This window comes from Ochotona curzoniae, unplaced genomic scaffold (assembly GCF_017591425.1).
Source record: "Ochotona curzoniae isolate NIBS_2020 unplaced genomic scaffold, NIBS_Ocur_1.0 contig_2927, whole genome shotgun sequence".
Lineage (NCBI taxonomy): Eukaryota > Metazoa > Chordata > Mammalia > Lagomorpha > Ochotonidae > Ochotona > Ochotona curzoniae.
Window position 1 is genome coordinate 2,729,998 of NW_024465654.1, and position 21,862 is coordinate 2,751,859.

General features: G+C 54.5%; 1 protein-coding gene across 1 annotated transcript; it reads right to left on the reverse strand.

Moving 5' to 3' along the window:
- Positions 1 to 2,189: 2,189 nt before the first annotated feature.
- On the reverse strand, positions 2,190 to 20,833 carry SCNN1A (sodium channel epithelial 1 subunit alpha). Its single transcript, XM_040978768.1, has 12 exons — positions 20,473 to 20,833; positions 11,743 to 12,001; positions 10,904 to 11,088; positions 7,239 to 7,342; positions 6,868 to 7,031; positions 6,375 to 6,473; positions 6,063 to 6,180; positions 4,364 to 4,442; positions 4,222 to 4,279; positions 4,084 to 4,139; positions 3,870 to 3,945; positions 2,190 to 3,479 (listed from the first exon to the last, which is right to left on the reverse strand). The coding sequence occupies exons 1-12, from the start codon at positions 20,826 to 20,828 to the stop codon at positions 3,117 to 3,119; spliced, it is 1,917 nt and encodes a 638-aa protein (XP_040834702.1). The 5' UTR covers positions 20,829 to 20,833; the 3' UTR covers positions 2,190 to 3,116.
- Positions 20,834 to 21,862: the final 1,029 nt, after the last annotated feature.

The following is a 21,862-nucleotide window of genomic DNA, read 5'->3' on the forward strand; positions in this document are numbered from 1 at the left end:
CTGCCCCTTAGGAGGAACTCACAGTCATGGGGTGGGAATCAGGAAACATGCCAGGGTCCACGAGCAGGTGGGCAAAGGGGCACCGGGGCCACAGGTGTGGGTGCTGAGTGCCCTCACCCACGAGGAGAGACAACCAACCCGGCTGGGGCTGGCTGGGGCTGGCTGGTCCACCCAGCCTGGCTGCTGTGTGAGGGCGCTGGGGCTGGGTGGGGCCAGGCCAAGCAGCCAAGGGCGGGCTGCCCCTGAGGACGGACTGGGAAAACACACGAGTTCCCTTCGTGAAGTGAGGCTGAGTGAGTCCATGGAAAATGAGCTCTCCGGAGGCAGTCTGTAGCTTCCAGGGTGACCCCAACTCCTTTCCCTGGATTCCCTCCTTCCCCTGGGTCCTTGCTCAGGCTGCCCAGGACTGGGAACTATAAACAACAGGAATGAGCCCAAGGCAGCGAAGGGAGCACCTTCCCCGACAAGAAGACTAAGAAACGGTCCCCCTCGAGTTCTAGGCTTGCCATTGGTGTGCTGGGTAAGACACAGCCTGGGAGAGCCCCACTCCTTATCAAAGTGCCTAAGTTCAAGCCCCAGCCCTGCTCTTGGCTTCACCCTGACCCAGCTCTGGCTGCTGGTGCATTTAGGGAGTGAAACAAAGGATAAACTCATTCTCCCTCTCTCTGTTTTCCAAATAATAATAAATAAAATCATGCTTTATATTTTTTAAAAAGAAAACCCTTGGACCTGGTGCGGTGGCCTAGCGGCCAAAGTCCTCACTTAAAAAAAAAAAAAAAAAAAAAAACCCTTTACGAAGCCTCATAGAGGCTCCTTTGCTCCCCCTTTGGTGGCAATGTGTGATGTGTGAAGGCTCTGAGGTCTCAGGGGCAGGTTAAGCTGCCACGTGTAATACTGACATCGCACAGTGGAGTGATGGTTCGAGTCCCAGCTGTTCTGCTTCTGGGGCAGCTTTCTGTCAACACACATGCTCAAGAACTAGGCTCTTGCTACAGGAGAACTAGATGGAGTTCCAGGCTCCTGGCTGCAGCCTGGCCCAGACCTGGCTGTTGCAATCATCTGGGGAAGGAACAAACAAATGAAAGATTTAATTTTTTTAAAGATTTATTTATTTTTCTTGCAAAGTCAGATATACAAAGAAGAGGAAAGACAGAGAGGAAGATCTTCCATCCAACGATTCACTCTCCAAGTGGATGCAAAGGCCAGAGCTGAGCCAATCCAAAGCCAGGAGCCCAGATCTTATTCCGGGTCTCCCACACAGGTGCAGGATCCCAAGGCCCTGGGCTGTCCTTGACTGCTTTCCCAGGCCACAGGCAGGGAGCTAGATGGGAACAGGGACGCCTGGATTAGAACCAGCACCCATATTGGATCCTGGTGCATTCAAGACGAGGACTTTAGCCACCAGGCTACCAAGCCTTAAATTTTTTTTTCCTTTTTAAAGATTTATTTATTTTTATTGAAAGAGGAGATTCATAGAGAGGAGAGACAGAGAGAAAGATCTTCTGTTCACTAGGTCAAGCCCCAAATGGCCACAACAGCTGGAGCTGAGCTGATCTGAAGCCAGGAGCCAGGAGCCTCCTCCTGGTCTCTCCTACATGGGTGCAGCGTCCCAAGGCTTTGAGTCTTCCTCTACTTTCCCAGGCCACAGGCACGGAGCTGGATGGGAAGCAGAACAACTGAGATACAACCAGCACCCATATGGGATCCAGGAGTGTGCAAGGCGAGGATTTAGCCACTGGGCTTTCGCATCACTCCCTCACTGTCACTTTCACTTACGTAAGCAATAAATGTTAAAAACTGACTCAGGTTCCAGAAGAATCGAGCCTGTGTCCCTCCTCCTCCATCACCAAGTCGCAGCTGAAGGACAAGGAGTAGATGAGGGCTACACGGCTGACGTACAGGACATGGTGACTATATTGTTGTGCAGTGGTGGGTGAGGGTGGGTCTTCCCGGCACAGCAGGTCCCCAGAGAACCACACCGTGTGTCCCTTCCCACCACCACCACCATGCAGGGTGACACACAGCACATTCTCAGTAACATGGAAGCGCTCCCAGGATGGCTGTCTCTCAAGGCCAAGGACGATCTGTCCCTCCCCCGCCCAAGCCCAAGATCTCCAGGCAGCTTGAGCAGTGACGTGGTGACTCAGGAATTCACGTCCCCCATGAAGTTCTCGGGAGATCTCTGTGACACACTCACACACGTGTTTATTGTGCACCTGCCTATTGGCTGCAAACAGGACACTGGGCTGGACCTAAGGCACAGGTTCATGGGCAAGATTCAGTTCCTGGCCACAAGAAGTCTGCAATTTAACCAGGGAAGCCCACACAAGTGAACAAGGAAGAATAATGCAACAAAGACACTCAAAACAGACGCAGGCGATGACAGTCCCAAGGGGAGGCAGTGGTCAGCACTTGGGTACAAGCTTCCCCAGAAGTCCCAGTGTCCAAGCAGGGTTCTGAGGGACATATAGGAGTTTTCCAGGCAACTCAGCCTGAGCGGACTTACAGGCACCCAAAGAGCAGAGGACGGAGGCACTGGGATGCGAACAGCTCAGCAAGGACAAGAGGCATGTGGCTGGAACAGTCCTGGCACCGACTGGGAGTGGCTCAGCCTTCAGTACACCGCCCTACTTCCAGCCCTCACCCTTGCGAGCCAGGGAAGGGGACTTGCCCAAGAACAAATTAAAGGGGGCTTTTGGGTGGGGTTTCCCACTCAAGTTCAAGAAGAGGAGCAGACACCCGCGTCCTGCCAGGCCGCTCTGGGGCCAGCTCTGGCCAGCAGTCACCATTGGGTACAAGACCGGTACATGCCTTCGTGTGCCTTTGTTTGTGTTTGGCTGTTGGCCGTTTCCTAGAAAAATTCCTTGTCCACATTCCAAACCCAGCTCAGCTCGCTCTCAGGCGGGGATGCCAGAGTGCTCTGAGGAGCACTGAGCAGAAGCCAAGGCCAATTCCGGGCAGCCTCACTCCCCACTGCTGCTCTGGACAACGTCCAGGGCCCCCATGCCCACCTACTAAGGGCAGTGGGCAGCTCTGAGGGGAAGCCCCATTTCCATCAAGGCCCCAGGGGCAGCAGCTGCGTGGGGGACGGGGGAGGGACACGACACTGTCCCCTCTCAGGGCTGCTTCAGGGCACAGGGGGGAGCGCTGGCCCCTACAGAGCCAGAAGGAGACAGGCGTGGGTGAAGAGTGGCATAGGCAGGGGGAGGGGCAGTCAAGGCTACCGGGGGCAGGGTCGGGGACGTGGGGTGGGGGCAGAAGCGGGAGGGGAGGGAGGAGGCTGGCGTGGAGGCCACCTCTTGTGCCCCCCGGGCTCCCCGGCCTGGAGCCCAGTAGCGGCTGCGGAACCTCCGGAGCAGCATGAGGAATGTGATGACAGAGAGATCAAAGATGAGTTCAGCCATCTCCACCACAGACAGGACGGAAGAACCGAACCACAGGCTCCACTGACTTCCCAGGTTGGACAAGAGAGTGACCATCTGTAGGGGAGAGGGGCACAGTGGCCACGCCGAAGAAGGTGGTTCTTCACCCACACCCTCTGGCTCTTGTGACCCCCAGACCCATGCCTCTGCACCTGTCCCATAAGCAGCACACAAGCTCCCAGCTGGAATCAACCAGACAAACTTCCAACAAGGTCACAGTGGCCTTGGGGGCAGCAGGAATTAGGGTACATTTCCCAGCCCTCCGTTGTCCATTGGACCCCTGCCTCCCCGACCCCCACAGACCTTAGGACACCCCCCAGCGCTACACCCCTTTTTCCCTCCTCTTCCCCACCCCCAACTTGGATCCCATCCCCTTTCCATAAGCACCCTCCCTTTCTGGGCCAGCCCTCCCCGTCGCCAGCATTGCCAGCATTCCGGGATCCCTACCGTGACAGAGGGAGACTCAGAATTGGCTTTGTAGTTCAACTCCTTAAAGAAGATGTTGAGTTTGGCAACCCCGTTCCTTTGGAGAGAGAGGGATGATAGAAAGAAATGACAAAGAATTTTCTTCCTGGCTCCTGTCTGATTCCCTCTCACCCACCGTCCCCCAACCACCTCCCAAGGACACCTCTGCTGGCACAGAGACCAGGGCAGGTCCCACCTCTTGTTACTGATGGTGTAGTTGTTCTGCAGGGACAACATCTGGAAGATCCAGTCCTGAGGAAGAAGAGGGATTGTCAAAGCCTCCCCCTCTGTGTTTGCCAGTACGCACGTGCACAGCGTGTCCCCAACACGTTACCTGGGAAGCCACCGACGGCCAGCGTGAATAACCCGCAGAGAGTTGGTAGTTGGTCACACTGCGGGGGCAGACAGAAAGGGGCTCAATACAACCTGCCCAGCCAGCAGCTTCCCGACCGGAGTGCTGGGGTGGGGCCACGGACCTGCACGGCTTCCTGCACTTGGTGAAGCAGCCCAGGCGGTCTGAGGCGAAGGCATCCTGGAGCTTGTAGTAACAGTAGCCTGCGGGCACAGACAGGAACCTCAGCCTCCCCCACCCCACACCAGGAGCGCCCCTGAGGTCCCCGGGCACCCACTGCACCAGAGCGTTACACAGCAGAGGGGGAAATGGCACCCCTTCGCCAGTAGAACATTTGCAAGAATCAAGCTGGGTCAGCAAAGGAAGAAAACAAAGTCAAACAGGATCCACCCATAGAAAGTTGTGCACAGACAGACACGGACATGTCAGAAAGGAAAATGGGAACAGCTGTTGTGTAAGAGATTCAACCACACAAGGTACCTACTGCATTACACTTGGTTGGCATACAAAAAGAGAGCGAGCAGTACTGGTCGGGCAGCAGAGAAATGAACCCTCATTTACTGCTGCCAGGAATATAAAATGCTAAGAAAAACGGATCTGGGAGCCTCCCACCCAGGTTAAACAAAATATGACCACAAATGCTGCCCAGTCCACTTCGGGGAATGCACCCCCAAAACCACACAAACCATTTTGGTTCAGAAAAATCAAAACACCACAAGAGCCCAAGCATCCACCAACTCATACGTGTGGAAGCCAACCAAAGGTAGTGCACCCACACAAGTTAGTATTGGGCCATTCAAAGGAAAGAAGAGAAGGCCAGCGTGATGCAATAATGGATAAAGCCTCCATAGCAAGGTCCATGTCCTATATGGGCACCAGTCGAGTTGCAGCTGCTTTAATTCCCATCCAGCTCCCTGCCTGTGGCCTGGGAAAGCAGTAGAGGATGACCCAAAACCATAGGGTCCTGCAGCTGCGTGGGAGACTTGGAAGAAGCTCCTGGCTCCTGGCTTCAATCAGCTCAGCTCTGGCCGTTGTGGCCACTTGGGGTGTGAACCAATGGATCAAAGATTTGCCAGGCCAAAGAGCCGCCCGAACCCCAGGAATGCAAACCCTTTCTTCCTTTTCCTCGCCAGGATTTCCTGCCTCCACATTCCCAGCACACAGCTGCCCCTCTGCGTTAATTCAACAAGACTGGAAAGGAAAGGGATTTTTCTCTTCCGGGTTTAAAAGAAAACAAAACATTCTTCTACACATTTATTTCAAAGGCAGAGAGACAGAGAAAGAGAAATCTATCGCCCATCCGCTAGTTTCACTTCCTACACGCTCCAAATGGCAAGAGAATGGGCTAAGACCCAGTGACGGCTCCAGGGGTTGGGTCCTTGTCAACCTAATTTGGAAACCCAGATTGAGCTAGCAGCTCCTACCTGTCTCTCTCTGCCTATCAAATAGATTAAAAAATAATAAGTTAAAAATTGTTTCCAATAAATGACAGAGTGGAACTAGTGAGCACAAGTGTCAGGGCCAGTCTAAAACCCGCACATGTGAAGGGATGAGTCTGACACCCAGAAATTCTAACAGGTTCTTGCAGCACCCAGGGCCCACCCTACCAAGCACCCCAGAAATGAAGGGGAGCTGGGCACTCTGCAGCTGGCAGGGCAAGAATCGGCCGCCTTGGGCCCCTTCCTTCCTTAAGCTGCAGGCTATTTATAAACAGGGCAACTCCTTGACAAACACGGGAAGGCCAAGGGTGGGGACTAGGGGAGGGAGGGAGACAACACCCACCCAGGGCCAGCAGCATACAGCAGGGCTCCCTGGCCGCTCACCCCAGGAGCTGTGCTTCCTATAGTCGCAGTACTCAACGCCTTGGGGCTGCGGGTAGAAGATGTAGGCGCAGCCACATTCCTTGACCATGTTCTCCTGGAAGCAGGAGTGAATGCACACCTGGCAGGTGGAGAGTGACAGATGAGGAGGGGCTCTGGCCCAGCCCCAGCCCTCCCCACACAACCGTCCTTCTTCCCACTCTACTGGACCTCACCCTCCCTCACTCCTGCACACAAACACCACCACCTGCCTGACTGTGGACAGACCAGGGCAGGCCTGGGAGATGGTTACCATGGAAACGAATTGAGACTCACCTGCTGTGTGTACTTGGAATGATAGAGGTTCTTGACTGGGACGTCACTGCCATTCTCGGTGCAGTCGCCGTAGTCGCCCCCAAGCCTGTCCAGGGATTCCTAGGAGCCCACGCAGACTCAGGGGTCAGAGCAAGCGGCCCCTCCCTTCTGGTCCCCAGCTGAGCCTCGAACCCTGCCTGCCCCTCCTCCTTGCCTCCTATCTCTGGGTTCACTTCAAGGACAGGAGGTCAGAGTAGCCTCTGGGAGGCTAAGTGTGGCCTGAGCCCTTTCTCACACTGTCCAGCAACAACATCCACGCCCCCCCAGGGCCTTACCTCCCAAGGCCTTCCCAAAGGACAAACCCCATGATCAAGACCCCACATCCCCCTTCACCATCTTCTGGCTGCCAAGCCACCTCCATTTCTCTCCCTGCCTCTCCCTGGTCTACAGTTCTTCCAGCAGCCCCCACTTGATCCTGCCCCAATCCTGCTCCCCACCAGCTCCCCAGCCTTGCCTTCTTCATGCTGATGGAGGTCTCCACTCCAGGCCTCAAGTTAAAGCCGCCATCGTCCATAAAGGCAGGCTCGTCCTGCCCATGCACCATCACTCTGGCCCCAGTCACCGTAGACAGCAAGGGGATAAAATCGTTCTGCTCCGTGCGCAGTGTGAGCGACAGACCTGTGCGAGACCCAGGGAGCAGAGCTGATGAAGGGGATGGGGTTTGGAGAAGACCCACCTTGTCTGGGCTCCAAGGGGAATGAAGCCAGAGAGACCTGTCTATGGACTTGGTAATGCTGGAATTGCACTCTGGAGACTGGGTGATGCCCACAGGAGAAAGAGAGAAAGAGAGAGGGGTCCAGGTGTCATGGGGTAAAAGGTACTCACCATTGTTGACCCCAGGCATGGAAGACATCCAGAGGCCGGAGTTGTTCTTGTCGTTGAAAGTGTAGCAGTTGCCATACATTGGGTGGTGGAAGTGAGAGTAATTCCTGAGCAGGAGAGAGATGGTGAGGTTTGAGGGGAAACTCAGAGGTGAGGGGAGAGGGGCTGACACTTTCAACTAGGTACCTGGCACACTCCCCACCCCCAACCTCCCCAGTCACACAGAACAACAACCTTGTGGGAAGAGGAAGCTAAGGCTCCCAGAGGTAAAACAGCCAACCCAAGGCCACATCAATGGTGGCAATGAACCTGGGGTTCCAACCAGGTCATGCACCTGCTAGCCTGGGCTCCGCCCACCAGGCTGTCCGACCCTACAGGCCTTGACATCCAGGCTGCCCTCAACCTCTCTCATGTGGCTGTGCTGTGCCCCCTGACTGCTCACGGATCTAAATTGTGCTCCTACATGCACCGTAGGCTGCTCTAGAGTGGGGTCCCTTCCCCCCAACTGTCCTCTGTCATCCCGGGGTTGGCCTCCCCCATGCAGTCCCCACCCCAGGATTCCTGGCACAAGGGAGACTCAAGACAGTGGAGAGTTGCCCAGGGGGGAAGCAAAAGACATAGATACATCATCATGGGGGTGTGGAGCGAGGTGAGAGGAAAGAGAGAGAGGAGAGAGCAGCAGTCAGTAGGGGGCTAAGGAGAGGAAGCTCAGAGCCCAGCACAGGAAAGAGGCCTCACAGCTCAGACTGGCAGGGCCAAAGCTGAGGCAAGACGGATGTGGGAAGGGAGAAAGCCGCCGCAGAAGCAAGCACTGCATCAGTAGCTGTGGGATCTGACGGCACATCACAGGCTGCCTTGCAAGGAGGCTGTGGCAGGGAGGCGGCGGAAAGAGCCCCCTGGCGACACAGGGTGTCTCTGTCCTACCAGACCTGCATCTCGGGGCTGGCGACAGGTGCAGGGCAAGAGGGACCTGAGGCTTTTAGGTCCACAAAAGGCAGAGGAGGAAGGCAGAGAAATGAGAAGGGGAGAAGGTTAGAGGAGTGAGCAATGAGGGGCCTCCTTGTACTGCCTTGGGCAAGGCGTTCTTTCTAAACTGGTGCTTCTGGCTGTGCCAGGAAGGGAATCCCCAGCAGGCTGGGGTTTGGCCACGCTGCCCCGCAGGAGCTGCATGAGCAATAGGTGGAGCTAGGAGCCAGAGCTGGCTAGAGGACCCAGGCTAAATTCCACTGTGGGACGCCAGCAGGCATCGGCACCACCAGGCTAAACGCCTGTCCAAAGCTGATTATTTCATTCCACTTTTCCATGAATCTTTGAAAATTCACTCCTACAATATATTATTATTCAGTCATAAACTCCATGGGGTTCCAGAGGGGGAGCGTTGTTAGGCAGTGGCTTAAACCAGCCACTAACACCCCCATCTGGCATCAGAGCAAAGGTCTAAGTCCTGGCTACCCTGCTTCCCATTCAGCCTCCTGTCCATGCATTCCCTGGCAGACAGCAACAAGTGTGTGGGTCCCTGACAACACATGGGAGACCCAGACAGAGTTCTGGGCTTCTGGCTTCAGCCTGGCCCTGCACTGGCTATTGTGTGCATTTGGGAAATAAACCAGACAAAAGATCTCTCTCTCTCCTTCTCCCTCAACTCCCCTTGTCCACCTTTCAAGTAGATAAAACCAAATAAAGGAACATTAAAGAGAAGAAGAAATGACGTTCTGGTTCACACTGCAGTATGGATGAGAAAACCAGGTGGGTGAGAGGATGGTACAGACAAGAGTAAGGTAAGAGGAGGGCAGGAGATGGCACGGATAAGGGCAGGCAGGAGGGGAGAGAGGAGAGGAACTATCAATTGTCCAGGGCCTCTCTTTTGGGTGGGAACTTGTTCTACAGTTGAGTGATGGCGAATATTGTGCAATTCTGAATATACTGAAAGAAAGAATTTATGGTGTGCGAATATGTCAATAGAAACATCACCAAAGGAGAGAATGAGGGCTTCAGATAAGGACAAGGAAAGGGCTTTGTGGAAAACCTGATCTAAGGGGCTTCCACTGATTTTAAAGACCCTGAGGGCTACCCCAGGATTTTTAAGGACTAGCTGGAATGATGAAGTCGGGTGAAGGGACGGGGAGTGAGTGTGGTGGCGTGTTCTGCCGTGGTCCAAAGGTATACTCCAATTCACAATCAGGCAGGATAATGGAGGCCTAGCCAAGGAAGGGGATCAGGATGAAAACCACAGGCAGAGGGGGGCTACTAATCAGAGCGAGTGGCGGCAGATGGCAGATGGCAGGCAGCAGGTGGCAGGCAAGATCTGATTCAGGCTCGGGGGCTGTCCACTGCCCAGCTGGTAACGTTCTCAAACACACACCAAGTCATGGGCTGGGCAGTGCAGGGAATGGGGAGCATAGAGGGGAGGAGGGAGGGACAGAGGCAGGAGACACCTGGCACTGCTGGCACAGGGAAGGGGAGGGCCCCCTGAGAGAATCAGCACCTGCTGCTGCCAAGGCCAGGCAGGAGCAGAGGAAGGCAGGGGAGACTGCTTCCAGCCTTAGGACAGCCTGTAGCTTCCAGCCCGGAGGACAGGGCCCATAAAGAAAGAAGTCCTGAAGAGCGGTGGGTGGACAAAATCTGCAGCCCGGGCCAGCCAGGTGCCCCAGGGGAAGTCACTGACCTGTATGAGTAAAGGGACCCATCTGGCTAATGGAAGATTCCCTCCCCGCCCCAATTTTTTTAAACATTTGTTTTAATTGGACCACCTGTTGGTTCAGTCCCCAGATGGTTACAGTAACCACAGAAGGGTCAGTTCAAAGCCAGGAGCTTCCTCCAGGTCTCCCATCTGTGTGCAGGGGCCCAAGCATTTGACTCATCCTCTGCTGCTTTCCCAGGTGCATTAGCAGTGAGCTGAATCGGAAGTGCAATGGCTTAGACTGGATCCCACAGCTGAGACCAGAACCCATATGGATGCCGGAGCTGCAGGTGGCAGCTCTATCTACTGTGCTGCCCTGCCTCCATTTGTAACCTCAAACACATGGGTCACTCCAGAGGCAGGTGTCATGTGTATCACGCTGGCCACCTAAGGTGCCCCAAGAGCTAGGATGGCCCATTTTATTTTTCTTTGCTGTGTCACAGATGCCTAGCCCAGACCCTCGACAAGACTTGTTGGATAAATACAGCAACCTTCAGTTTTGTGCGTTACTATCTTCCGTTTCACAAGGAAGCAGCCCCAAAGAGCAGTGTGTAAATGCTCAGAGTCACCTAGGCAGGTGACAGAGCTGGAATGGGAATCTGGGGTTAGCCCCTAAATTCAAGCACCCCAAGCAGCCTAACAGGCCGGCCCTTTGGGAGAAGGCAGGTATAGGGCAGGGTGATCTGTCAGCTGAGCTGAGCCCTGATGCCAGGAAAAGAGAGAGAAGATACTTGGAAAAACCCAGAACCCTGCTTTCAGCCTTTGATTTCTCAAGGTCACCCCAACCCAATGGCCCCAGGACTCCTATGAGGCTGCCTGACCCAGAGCCTGCTGTTCAGGGCACAGCTGTGCATGCTGCTTCCCGGGGGGAGGAGGAGCGTGCACCTGGGGCTGGAACTCATTTAAGTACTCAGTCAACAAGTGTTTCCCAGGCTGACGCTCCCAGAGAGGGAGATCCCTGCCTGTCCAGGCGGGACTCAGGACTCACCTGTGGCCGCAGGAGGCCTGGTTGAAGCGGCAGGTGAAGATGAAGTTACCCAGCGCCTCATCAGACAGAGAGGTGTCCGACAGTCTGGACAAAATGTTGATGTAGTGAAAACGGTACCACTCCCGCACCGCGTCCACACCAGATGAGTAACGCTGATAGAAGCAGTCCGATTGGTTCTGATTGCACTGCACAGAGATAGGGCCAACGTTAGGGGAATGGAGGAGGGAGCAGGGGGCAGGGGGAGGGAGGAGGCAGGGGGAGGGACACCATAGGAGAGTCGGAACAGGTGGCCCCAGAAGCAGGAGCCCCCAGAAGCAGGAGCCCCCAAGAGACAAGGCATTAAGATCACAGAGGGCCAAGGACCTAGGCAGCCATACACCATGGGCTGTGCTTCTTGGGTGAACAACCAAGGAGTCTACCCATCTCCCAGGTAGAAAGACTGACAGATCAAGGACTGCAGCTTCCTGGGGTGTAGCCCTCTCTCTCAGACTTCCGTTTCTCTGTCCCTCCCTCCTCTTCCATTTCCTCTTACTTCCCAGTTTTCAAGGCTTTGTTTGGGGGGGGGGGTGTTTTTGTTTTTTTGTTGTTTTTTGTTTGTTTGTTTTTAAAGCCTCTCTTGTCCTGTACCCCGCATCTCCCTGCTGGAGCGTGCGGGGAGATCCCCGCGGCTTCCTCGGAGGCCCCCTCGCCTAGCAGCTCCCTACAGTCCGCTGCACTGGGAGCTGTTACTTTAACTGATCTTTTTTTCCCTCCCTCCAGCCCACGAGGTCCCGGCCAGACTGCGGAGGTGGGTGGATGCGGAAGGGGGTGTTGTGTCGCGGTACGGGGGCGGGGTTTACCAGCTGGAAGCCGATCATCCAGTCCTTTCTGTCCACTTGGGGGCTGTTGTCCCGCACGCTGGAGGAGACGCTGCGCACCCGGCGGGCCTCGTGGCGCGGGGGCGGGATCCACACCAAGGGGTGCGGCAGCCTCCGCCGGAGGTCGCGCCGGGCTCGGGGCTGGGCGGCTGGGGTGCTGGAGTTGTATTTGAACAGGTCATAAAGCGTCTGCTCCGTGATATGGTCCAGCTCCTGCAGCTGCTCTGTAATCTGGGGATACCTGCAAGGGGTCACGGCAAAGCGTCGGACCGGGGGATAGCCTGGCGCCAATTCCACCTTCTACTTCCCTCCCAAGGCCTCAATTTCCCTAGTTGTAGCTGGTAGGATCCTTGGAGAAGCCTGGGCAGGGGGGTTGGCTGATGCATCTCCCGAGAGGCCCGTCACGGGGGTGGAGGTGTAGACAGGTGTGTCCCGCGGGGGAAGTGGAAGCGACAGTGAGCTGGGACGGTGACGGCATTTATTGCGCCTGTTATTATTGAGAGAGGGAGGCGGCGGGCACCTCCGCCCACTCGCTCAGACCTGGCAGGGGCTACCAGGAACTTGTTTTCGCGCCTGACCGAGGTGAGGCGAGAGCAGGTGCAGAGGCCCCACGACACTCCCAGGAGCTATCTGGCTGGGTGCGCAGGTCATCGCGCCCTCCACAGTCCAAGGTGACCTTTGGCCCGTATCTGCCACCTGGCAGCTTGGAAATCAAGGTGGTTTCAACGTCAAAGTCAGACACAGCAGACAGTGCCAACCCGTTACGCCCAAAACTCGAACCCTCACCCCATGAGCATCTCAATGGTGAATGCCTAGGGCCACAGCACCTTGCGGGGGGCCCACAGTCTACCCCAATACCGGTGCACACCGCTGCAGGACACACACCAACACAGAGAAATCATTTGTGTGTCTACCTGCTAGCAACCAAACGTTGGAGAATGAAATCACAAAAGCAACACCCTATTAAAGAACCTGACCTCAATGCTTGCCATAAAAGACACAGTAATCACAACAGCGTAATTCTTGGCAAGGACAGACACTAAGGAGAGTCCGGAAATCAACACCTGCAAACAAACGTCTACAAACTTCACGGAGAAGCCAGAGAAACCATGCTCTCTTTCCATTTCATTTCTCCTGGCCCTGCTTAGCGTCCCCTGACACCTGTCCTTGGACTTCCTTTTCTTTTCTTTTCCTCACCATTAACAACAACAACAAAACAAAACGTATCTTTACAACGAGTCAGCTGGACTGGGAGTGGATAATCCCGTTTTATTGGCAACACCCAAGGCACCCCAGTCAGGAGCCACTCCAGCCTACGCCTTCTTCCCCTCATCAGTGTTGACCTTGGCCACAAGTGTGGCAGGTTTGCTCACGGCCAGTTGGAGCTGGCGTTTGTTGCCCGTCATAGCCACGGTGAACACAACGTGGTGTTGTCTTCTTCGTGGCAGACTCTATGGTTAAGAGCAAGTCCATTATGGCCTAGCTGTGGAGCGTGCTTCTCCTGGGGGCGTGCTTTCTGGAGCCACACTGTCTCGGGAGTCACAGGATGGGTACTGATGTGGGGGGCGGAGGGGCCTTCCTCTCTGGCTGAGTCATCCTCCAGCACTACCTTCTGGAACTTCAACCCCTACACTTTGGCTGCAGCATTCCAAGGACAGGAGCTTCCTTCTCTGCTTTGAACACCATCTTGGGTGAAAATGTTTCATTAACTGATATTTTAAAAACAAAAACAAAAAACACTTCTTTCTTTATTTCAAAGACAGATATAAGCAGAAAAAAATAGAGACCATCCATCCACTGGTTCACTCCCCAAAAGGCCACAATGACCAGGGATGGGCAAGGTAGGTGCCAAGAGACAGGAGCTTCTCCCAAATCTACCACATGGTGGCAGAGACCTAAGCGCTTGAGTCATCTTCTGCTCCCTTCTCAGGTGCATTCACAGGAGACTGAATCAGAAGTCGATCTGCCACCTGCTGGTTCACTTCCCAAATGATCCCAATAACTAGATTTGAGGCCAGGCCAAAGCTGGAAGCCAGGAAACTCTAACTGGATCTCTCACATGGAGGGCAGGGACCCAAGTCCTTGAGCCATCACTTGCTGCCTCCAGTGTGCACATCAGCAGGAAGCTGGAATCAGAAGTGGAGCTGGGACTCCAACCCAGGCACTATGGTGTGGGCTGCAGGTGCCACAAGCCATGACCTACACCACTGCTGCACACCAGCCCTCAAGGTTGTTCAGAAGAACTCCTGCGTGGTCCTGATGTGTTCATCGTATCGTCTCGTGGTCCAGCTCCACCAAGCACCAGACCCTCACACCTTCCTTTGTTTGGCTCTGTCTCTTCCCTCATAAGGTCTGGCTGGCTGGGCTTCACGCATCTATCCTTACAGCACTTTCTCCCCTCATAGGAAAAGATGTGGCTCACATGAAAAGTGTGGGTTGGATATCCTGAGAGATTTGTTATTGGTAATTAAAAGAATGAAAATTGGGTCCAGGCCATCAGTGTGGGAGTCCTGGTTTGTGGTCTTGGATCCCATCTTCACTCTAGGCATTTGGGGAGTGAGCCAGCAGATGGGAGCTTTGTCAATCTCTGTCTCTCCATCTCTCAAATTGAAAAAAAAATTTAAAAAAAAAAAGAATAACAATAACAGCTAATATTTTTGAGCATTTAAATGTAAGGCAAGCACTGTGGTATTAGAATGTACATTTTGCGGGGGCTGGTATTGTAGCACAGCATGATAAACCACCCCTCACAACACTGGGATCCCATATTGGAGTGTTGTTTTAAAGTATTTTGGGGGTGAACAATTGAAGGAAAGATTTTCCTTTGTCTCTCCATCACTCTGACTTCAATGAAATCTTTTTTTTTTTTCAAAGCATGTATATTTTGTTTAGTCTTTGGTGCAACTTCATATACTATTAGCCACTGATACCTGAGGCTTGCTGACTTGTTCAAGATTGTATGGCTAGGAAATGGGTCAGACCATCATCACCACACCACACCACCCTCCCTCTGCCATTACCTCTGCTATTTTAGGTAGTTTTCTGAAGCCCCAGAGTCCTAGGGACAGGAAGAGAGGTGCAGTGGTTAAGTCACCACTTGGAACCCCTGCAACCCTATCAGAATGCCTGGTTCAAGTCTTGGCTGCTCTGCTTGTGATCACAGCGACTATTAACAGCAGGTGATGCTGTTCGTGACATCCCCAGGGGACACCAGGGAGGTACGGCTGTAGTTCTCAACTTCTGCCTGGCCGCACACCGAATGTTGTGGACATTTGGGGAGTGAACCAGCACATAGGCAATCTCTCTCTCTCACTCTCCCTCCCTCAATCTCTTTCAAATAAAATGAAAATAAACAAATAAAAAAATTTAAAAGGAATCACAGACTTCCATTTATTGGAAAGGCAGAGTACTGGAGCCAGAGCAGCTGGCTGTGAGTCCCAGGAGGTCCAACAGCCCCATTTCTAGCTGTGGAATGTGCACAAACGACCCAGCCTTTCTCAGCCTCACTTCCTCATCTGTGACATGGGTGTTGACATTAGATCCGCCTTTCACGGAACACTCTGGAAAATACTCAGCCACACCAAGGGAAGAGATGGACAGGAGGCTGGAGACCAGGGAATAGAGGGTCTTTCTCATAGCCACTCAAGAAGAATGAAGGTCCTCCCTCGTGGGGCAGCTGTTCATTCCATGACAGGGGTCACCCCAGCTCTATTTGGGCCTCCCCTTCCATGCCACCCTGAGCTGGCTCAAGTCCCTCTGGGCCCCTGCATTACTGCCTGCATGCCTTCCCCCAAGGCAGCAACTCCAAACTGTCTGTCACTTGTTTAACCACGTCACTCTCCTCCGTCCAGCCCCATGTTGTCCCTGTGCCAGGCTCTCCCTGGGCACTACTCACCAGCCTCGGTTTCCTCCTGAGTCTTCCAGAAGGGCCCCTGATCTCCACCTCCCTCCAACACTTGCAACCTGGTTTCCAGAAGAGGCCAGGTACCACCTGGAGCTCCCTGCTCTCCAAAGTCTACTTCTCTCTTTTTTGCACTTTCCCTTTGACTCAAAGGAAGAAAAAGGGTGGCACCATCTCAAAAAAATGCATCTCTCCCTCCCTAACTCTGAAACAGTAGAAAAGCCTGAGACGGGAAGCAGAGCCTTTGTCTTGCCGATTGTCGTTTCTTCTTTGTCTCTTTGAAAGGCAGAGGGAGCTCCTGACCACTGGTTCACTTCCCAAGTGTCCACTCCAGGTTCTCCCACATGGGTGGCCGGGACCCAAGTACTTGGGCCGTCCTTGCTGCCTCTTGGGATGTGCATGAGTAGGAAGTTGGAATCCTAGGCAAAGTGAGGGCCCAAACCCAGGTAGTGTGATTTGAGTTGCAGGCATTCCACCCTGCAGCTTAAATGGTATGCCAAATGCCTAACCCTGAGTTACCACCTTGGCCACTAAAACACACTGATGACCTCACAGCTGTCTCAGGGGTTTAGAAAGATCAAGAATGCAGGCCATGGCCCTTCAACAGGAGCATCTGGCCCCTCCTACCTCACCCTCCTACCCAGGTCACTGTCATGGCCTCACTCATGTCAATTCCGGCAGTCAGGGCTGCATTGAAAAGGGGATGAATCCTTACACAAGGCCATCAGCCAGGTCTTGCTCTTAGTAATCTGCAGGTGAGCACCTGGCAACTTGTCGACTTCCCCAGGGTTATCTACAACCACCAGGACTCCGCTGGGCTGCCTTTTTCACTCCCTCAGCCTCCCAGCTCCAAAGCGCTTCCTGGTACCTATAGCTCCCCGCCAGACCTTCTTCTCTGTTCAGGATAGACTGGCAAGGCACGGGGCGTTAGGGGGTTAGGGACAGATGCTCCTCTTCCTGACCCATCTGTGTCTCCTCTCTCCATCTGACCCCCGGTGACCTCCTCCCATCCTGGCAGCCTTGGAACTTGCCTACAAATCATGTTCAAAGACCATTTGCACGGTAGTACAGAGCTGGGCAATCACCACAAGCACTCTATGGGTCCATTTTACTGTGTATGAATTACACCTCACTTGAAAGAGTCAAATAGCAAATGCAGGAACCCAGCAACCAGAATCCAGGACTCTAATACGGTTATTGGGGTAGGAGGATGTCAGTAAGACTTCTTTATTTGAATGGCAGATTGACAGAAAGGGACACAGAGAGAGAGATTTGCCATCTGCTGATTTACTCCCCAAATGGCCATAATAGCAGGGCTGGGCCAGGTCGAAGCCAAGAGACACGTGGATCTCCCACACGGATGCCAGGGCCCCATCTTCTGTTGCTTTCCCAGGTGCATTAGCAGGGAGTTGAATTGGAAGTGAAGCAGTGAAGACGTGAACCAGCAATCATATACAATGCTAGTATCACAGGTTGCAGCTTTACGTGCTATACCACAGCACCAGCCCTAGGGGCTAAATTTTCTAATCAATTTTCTAGATTCACTCACACCCTCGCCACTTATTAGTTTCTCTTCCCTGGGCCTCTGTTTCATCATCTGTTGGATGGGAACAGAGTCCTGCCCCCATGAGGCTGTTAGGGGAACTAGCTGAGTTGCTGCGTGAAAAGGACTGGGAAGTGGGATGCATCAGTGGTGCTGTTGCGTTTACTGTTGCTCTTGTTCTCGGAGAAGCAGCGCAGGAGACACATGAGCACAGCCTGTCACTTGGCCATCTTAGCAGAGAAGGGTAGCCTCAGGTGTGTGGGACCCACATCGTGGTGCTGGTGAAACTGCTTGCGACACCTGCGTGGCTCTCAATCCCAGCTCCTCCTCTACTTTTCCTCCCGCTCATACATCTGGCCCTAGATGACAAAGTGCATGTGCTGGCTTTGCTTTCCAGGTATTGCGGGTACGTCTTGCCTTTCCTCTGGGTGACAAAACCTTTGCTGTCCAGAAAGACAGACACTGCAGTGGCCAACCTTTGCCATTGGAACCTCAACACATCTGTGGCTAATTTGAAAGGTCCCCAAGTCCCTCCCTTCCCTGGAAGTCACCAAGCGCACTAGTCCCGTGCATGCATCTTCTCCCTCCCATTCTGTTGGTGGCATCTTTCAACAGGTGCAGTCTTGGTGGCCTTGGCCACCTCCAGTACCTCCTTGTTTCTGACTCACATCCTCCCTGCTCTGCTGCAGGAGCTGGTCAGGTCACACCCTCTGCGCCATTTCCAAGACGCCCACTCAGCTCAGCACCCAGTAGGCTGCACCGCCTGTCCCCCAAGCAGCCCTCTCCTTGAGGAGGAGCCAGCAGCCCCAGACATCCTCTCCCACTCTCCTGACAGCTGCCCCTCCTCTGATCGCTCCTCCCACCAGCTGCCCCCACCCTGTGATGCCTTGGCCTGCCCCTGTGTTGAGTGTCATGGGAGCCAATCCCCAGCCTGGTGACTCAGCTGCTCACGCGGGATGCATAGGCTCTTAGTTAAGGGTGGGAATCCCAGTTTCACCTCTTGCCACCTGTCTGCGCATGGGCAAGTTCCTTAACTTTCTGAGCCTCAGTTTCCTTATCCGTATCATGGGAGACACAGAGCTGCCTACTTCCACGGTCTCTGGTGAGGACTAAATAATTCAGTAATACAATTATTTAATTTAGATTTTGATCATTTATTCAAGATGCCTGGGGCCTGCATTCAGGTGCAACACTAGCATCCCACAGCAGAGCATCAGTTCAAGTTCCAGCTGCCTTGTCTCCAATCCAGCTCCCTGCTAACATGCCTGGGAAGCAGTGGAAGATGACCCAAGTACTTGGGCTGCGGTACCCATATGGGAGACCAGGATGAAGTTCTTGGTTCTAGCTTTAACCTTGCCCGTCCCAGCTAAGGGTCTGGGCCATTTTGGGAGTGAACCAGTAGATGGAAGATTTATATCTGATTCAGTCTCTCTCTAACCTTGCCTTTCAAAAAGTGTCTGGCTCATATGTGCATGTGTTTGTATTATTATTGTCATTATTATTAGTAGTAGTGTTATCTTACTCAACTTACTTCACCTTGTTAAACCTCAATTTCGTCATCTACGAAATGGAAATAAAGATTCCCAACTCCTTAGATAAGTCAGGAGTAAGCAACAATGTGTTGAGAAGCAGCCAGGACAAGGCCAAGCACACAGTAGGTGGGCAATCTCCTTTCCCTGCACTGGGGGAAGGAACCCCTGACTCCTCTCCCCCCACCAAGTCGAGGGGGTGGGCAGTCCTTCCCACAGGGCTCTGGGGACAGGGACTCTGGTTTCCACTCTTGGTACCCGCTAAAGCCTTAGGAAACAGTCAGGGCTCAGAGTGTTCTGGCCATCTTTGCTCCCACACACACATACCGAGCGCCTACAACCCTATCTGCTGTCCCTGCCTCCACCACAGCTGGAGCCGGCCCTGGATGCCAAGTCCTGCCACTACGGAAGGAGGGACCACCACGAGGGTCTACATCTCCTAAATGGCAAGTGGAGAGTGAGGAAGAAGCAGGCTTTAGGGGGCTGGGTATGCAGGACGAAGCCCTCTTCCGTGGCTCTCCCTGGGACCCTGCGACACCTTCTGGTACTCTGTTTCCTTCCAAGTCAATCCAGGGTGAGAATGGCACCTGCCTCCAGGCGAGTGTGAGACTCAGAGGAGGCACCTGAGGACTGGGCAGTGTCTGGTGGAGGAGTGGCCGCTACACAGAGATTGAACACCAAAAGGGCCCCAAGCTGCTTCCCTTAGGGACAGGATGTCCCAACCCATATTATCCTCAACACACCTTTGGCCATGGAGGATTATAGAAGGGGGCCTCCACCCCCACCATGTGACCCATTCTAATCATCCACCATTGCACGCACACCCAGTGTGAGTGCTCAGTACTCAGCACACCAGGGCACACATGCTACTCCCCGAAGGCAGATAAAGGCTTTCTTGGATTGTCACCATGAGCTGCGCTTTACCATTTGTAGCATCTGATTTTATTCCCACTCCACTGCGCAGCAAGGTGCCTGGCCCTTGGCGAAGATGTATGAATTATTCATGAATCCATTTTGCACTATGCCTAGGTATATAGGGCCTGACCCAGGTGTTTCCTAGGCATGGCTAGGCTGTGACTAAGTGACTGCAAATAAAAGGAGTAGACAAACAGCCCTGCCCCCCTCCTCCATGGTTACCAACCCCTCCTGCTTTGAGATCAGGATTGGCAAAGAGTACTGATGAAACCCAAAACTTCAAGACACACCCAAGCCCTTAAACTCCAGGTACTGGGAAAGATGAAGAGTCCAGTCGGGCAGGGGTCACTTCCCCCCTCCCGCATTTTAGTCTCTGTCTTTTGGAGTCAGCTCGTATCCTTCCAGCTGTGGACCCCCTCCCCCAAATGCCTGGCCTCAAGGCTTTCATTGGGGTCCTACCCCTTCGGTGCTGTCTTTTGCACTAACTTGCCTTCTGCACAAAGAGTGGCCCATGTGGCCCGTGTGGTCCGCTTTGCCCGGCCCTCAGGGTCTTGACTGCAAGCTCACTCCAGAAGGACAGCTGGCTGAGCCAGACCCTGCCCCTTTGGAAGTCATGAACTCCTCAGCACCACTTCCCCCTTGGCTTGGGGACGACAGGCCCTGCTGCTCCAACTGGCACACACTGGGTAAAGCTGGCCCTGCGATGGCTCCATTGAGCTGGGTGGCACCAATGGGTGACCTCTTACCCAAAGGGCAGTGGAGCTACATTCCAGCCCTTAGCCCACCACACCATACTTCTAGCCACCTGGGAGGCGGCAACTGACCTGTAGGGATTGAGGGTGCACACAGTGACGGCGGGGAAGACGAGCTTGTCCGAGTGGACATTGATGTTGAGGCTGACGGGGTAGCTGAAGTACTCGCCGAAGAGCAAGGCAAACTGCCAGTACATCATGCCGAAGGTGCAGAGCCACAGCACCGCCCAGAAGGCCGTCTTCATGCGGTTGTGCTTGGAGCACACCAGGCGGATGGCGCCGTGGATGGTGGTGTTGTTGCAGAAGAACTGGAAGAGCTCCCGGTAGGAGCGGTGGAACTCGATCAGAGCTTCCTCCTCCTCCGTGGGCTGTGGTGGCGCCACGGGCTCGGAGCCCTGACCCTGCTCCTCACGCTTGTCCCCCTTCATGATCTTTGACAGGTGGTGGTGGGGTGGAGCCGGTTGGGGGTATGCTGGAGAGGGCAAGGAGGGTCAAGGTTAAGTTTGGGCCCTAGGTGCCCTCCCCCATCACCACCTGATGACCCTGGAGTCAGGCTGCCCCTGCCACACCCACAGCCCACCCAGAGCCCGGTTTACTCCCAGCTGCTCCGCAGTCTCCCTCCTACCCCTTCTCTGGGAGGCAGCTGACCTGCTGCTGAGAGCCACTGCCGCCGGCACTCCCTGGAGTGGCCTCTGCCTCCCAGATAAGGCCACCTCGCAGTTCCGTCCCAGCACCTCCCTGACCAGTCTCAGCCCTGCTCAGCCAGTCTGGGTCCCAGGCTTCTTCCTTCAGGATCCCTGCCTGCTCCTCGTGTCTCTCGCGCTGTCAGTCCACCTTCTGGCTTCTCTGTCTCTCTTCTCCAGGTGCCGGCCTCCTGATCCTACCTCTCTCCCGCTGCCTGTCTTGCCGTTCCTCCTCCCACCAATCTGGCTCTCTCCTGGCTCTGGCCCTGGCTGCCAGCTGGGCCTGGACTCCCTCCCCGCCCCAGGCCTGCGGGGCTCTCTGAGGTCTGTGCCGTCTGCTGCTCCCAGCTCCCAGGTGTGGCTGTGCTGGGACTGGTTCCTTTCCAGTTGTGTCTGGCAGCCGCGCTTCTGGCTTCTCCTCCCCCTCACCTGACAGGTGCAGCGGCCAGGCCTGGGAGCCCAGCCGCCAGGATGGGAGCACAGAAGCCTCATTAGCATCTCAATTAAAGGTGAGCAGGGCCGGGGGAGGGACAGAGGAGGAGTCTGAGCCGAGAGTCCAGCAGCAAGAGGTGAGCTAGGGAGGAGAGTGGGGTTTCCCCGGACCCCTGCAGAGAAGGTGTAAGGAGACTGAGGAAGAGCTGCTGGCCTGGCAGGCAGGGGAGGGTCTTGAGACACCTTGAGGGTGGGGTGGAATTCTGAGCTGGAAGACAGAACTAGGAAAGAGGATGAGGGTAGGAATTGATGGTGGGAACAGCAGGAAGCTAGGGAAGGCAGAAAGG

Excerpts from the sequence above, each read along its gene's own strand:
- SCNN1A (XM_040978768.1), bottom strand. The coding sequence starts at position 20,828 with ATGAAGGGGGACAAGCGTGAGGAGCAGGGTCAGGGCTCCGAGCCCGTG. Across the intron at positions 11,089-11,742 it reads GGATGATCGGCTTCCAGCTG|TGCAATCAGAACCAATCGGA; the intron begins GTAAACCCCGCC and ends ATCTCTGTGCAG. Across the intron at positions 4,140-4,221 it reads GGCCGTCGGTGGCTTCCCAG|GACTGGATCTTCCAGATGTT; the intron begins GTAACGTGTTGG and ends CTTCTTCCTCAG.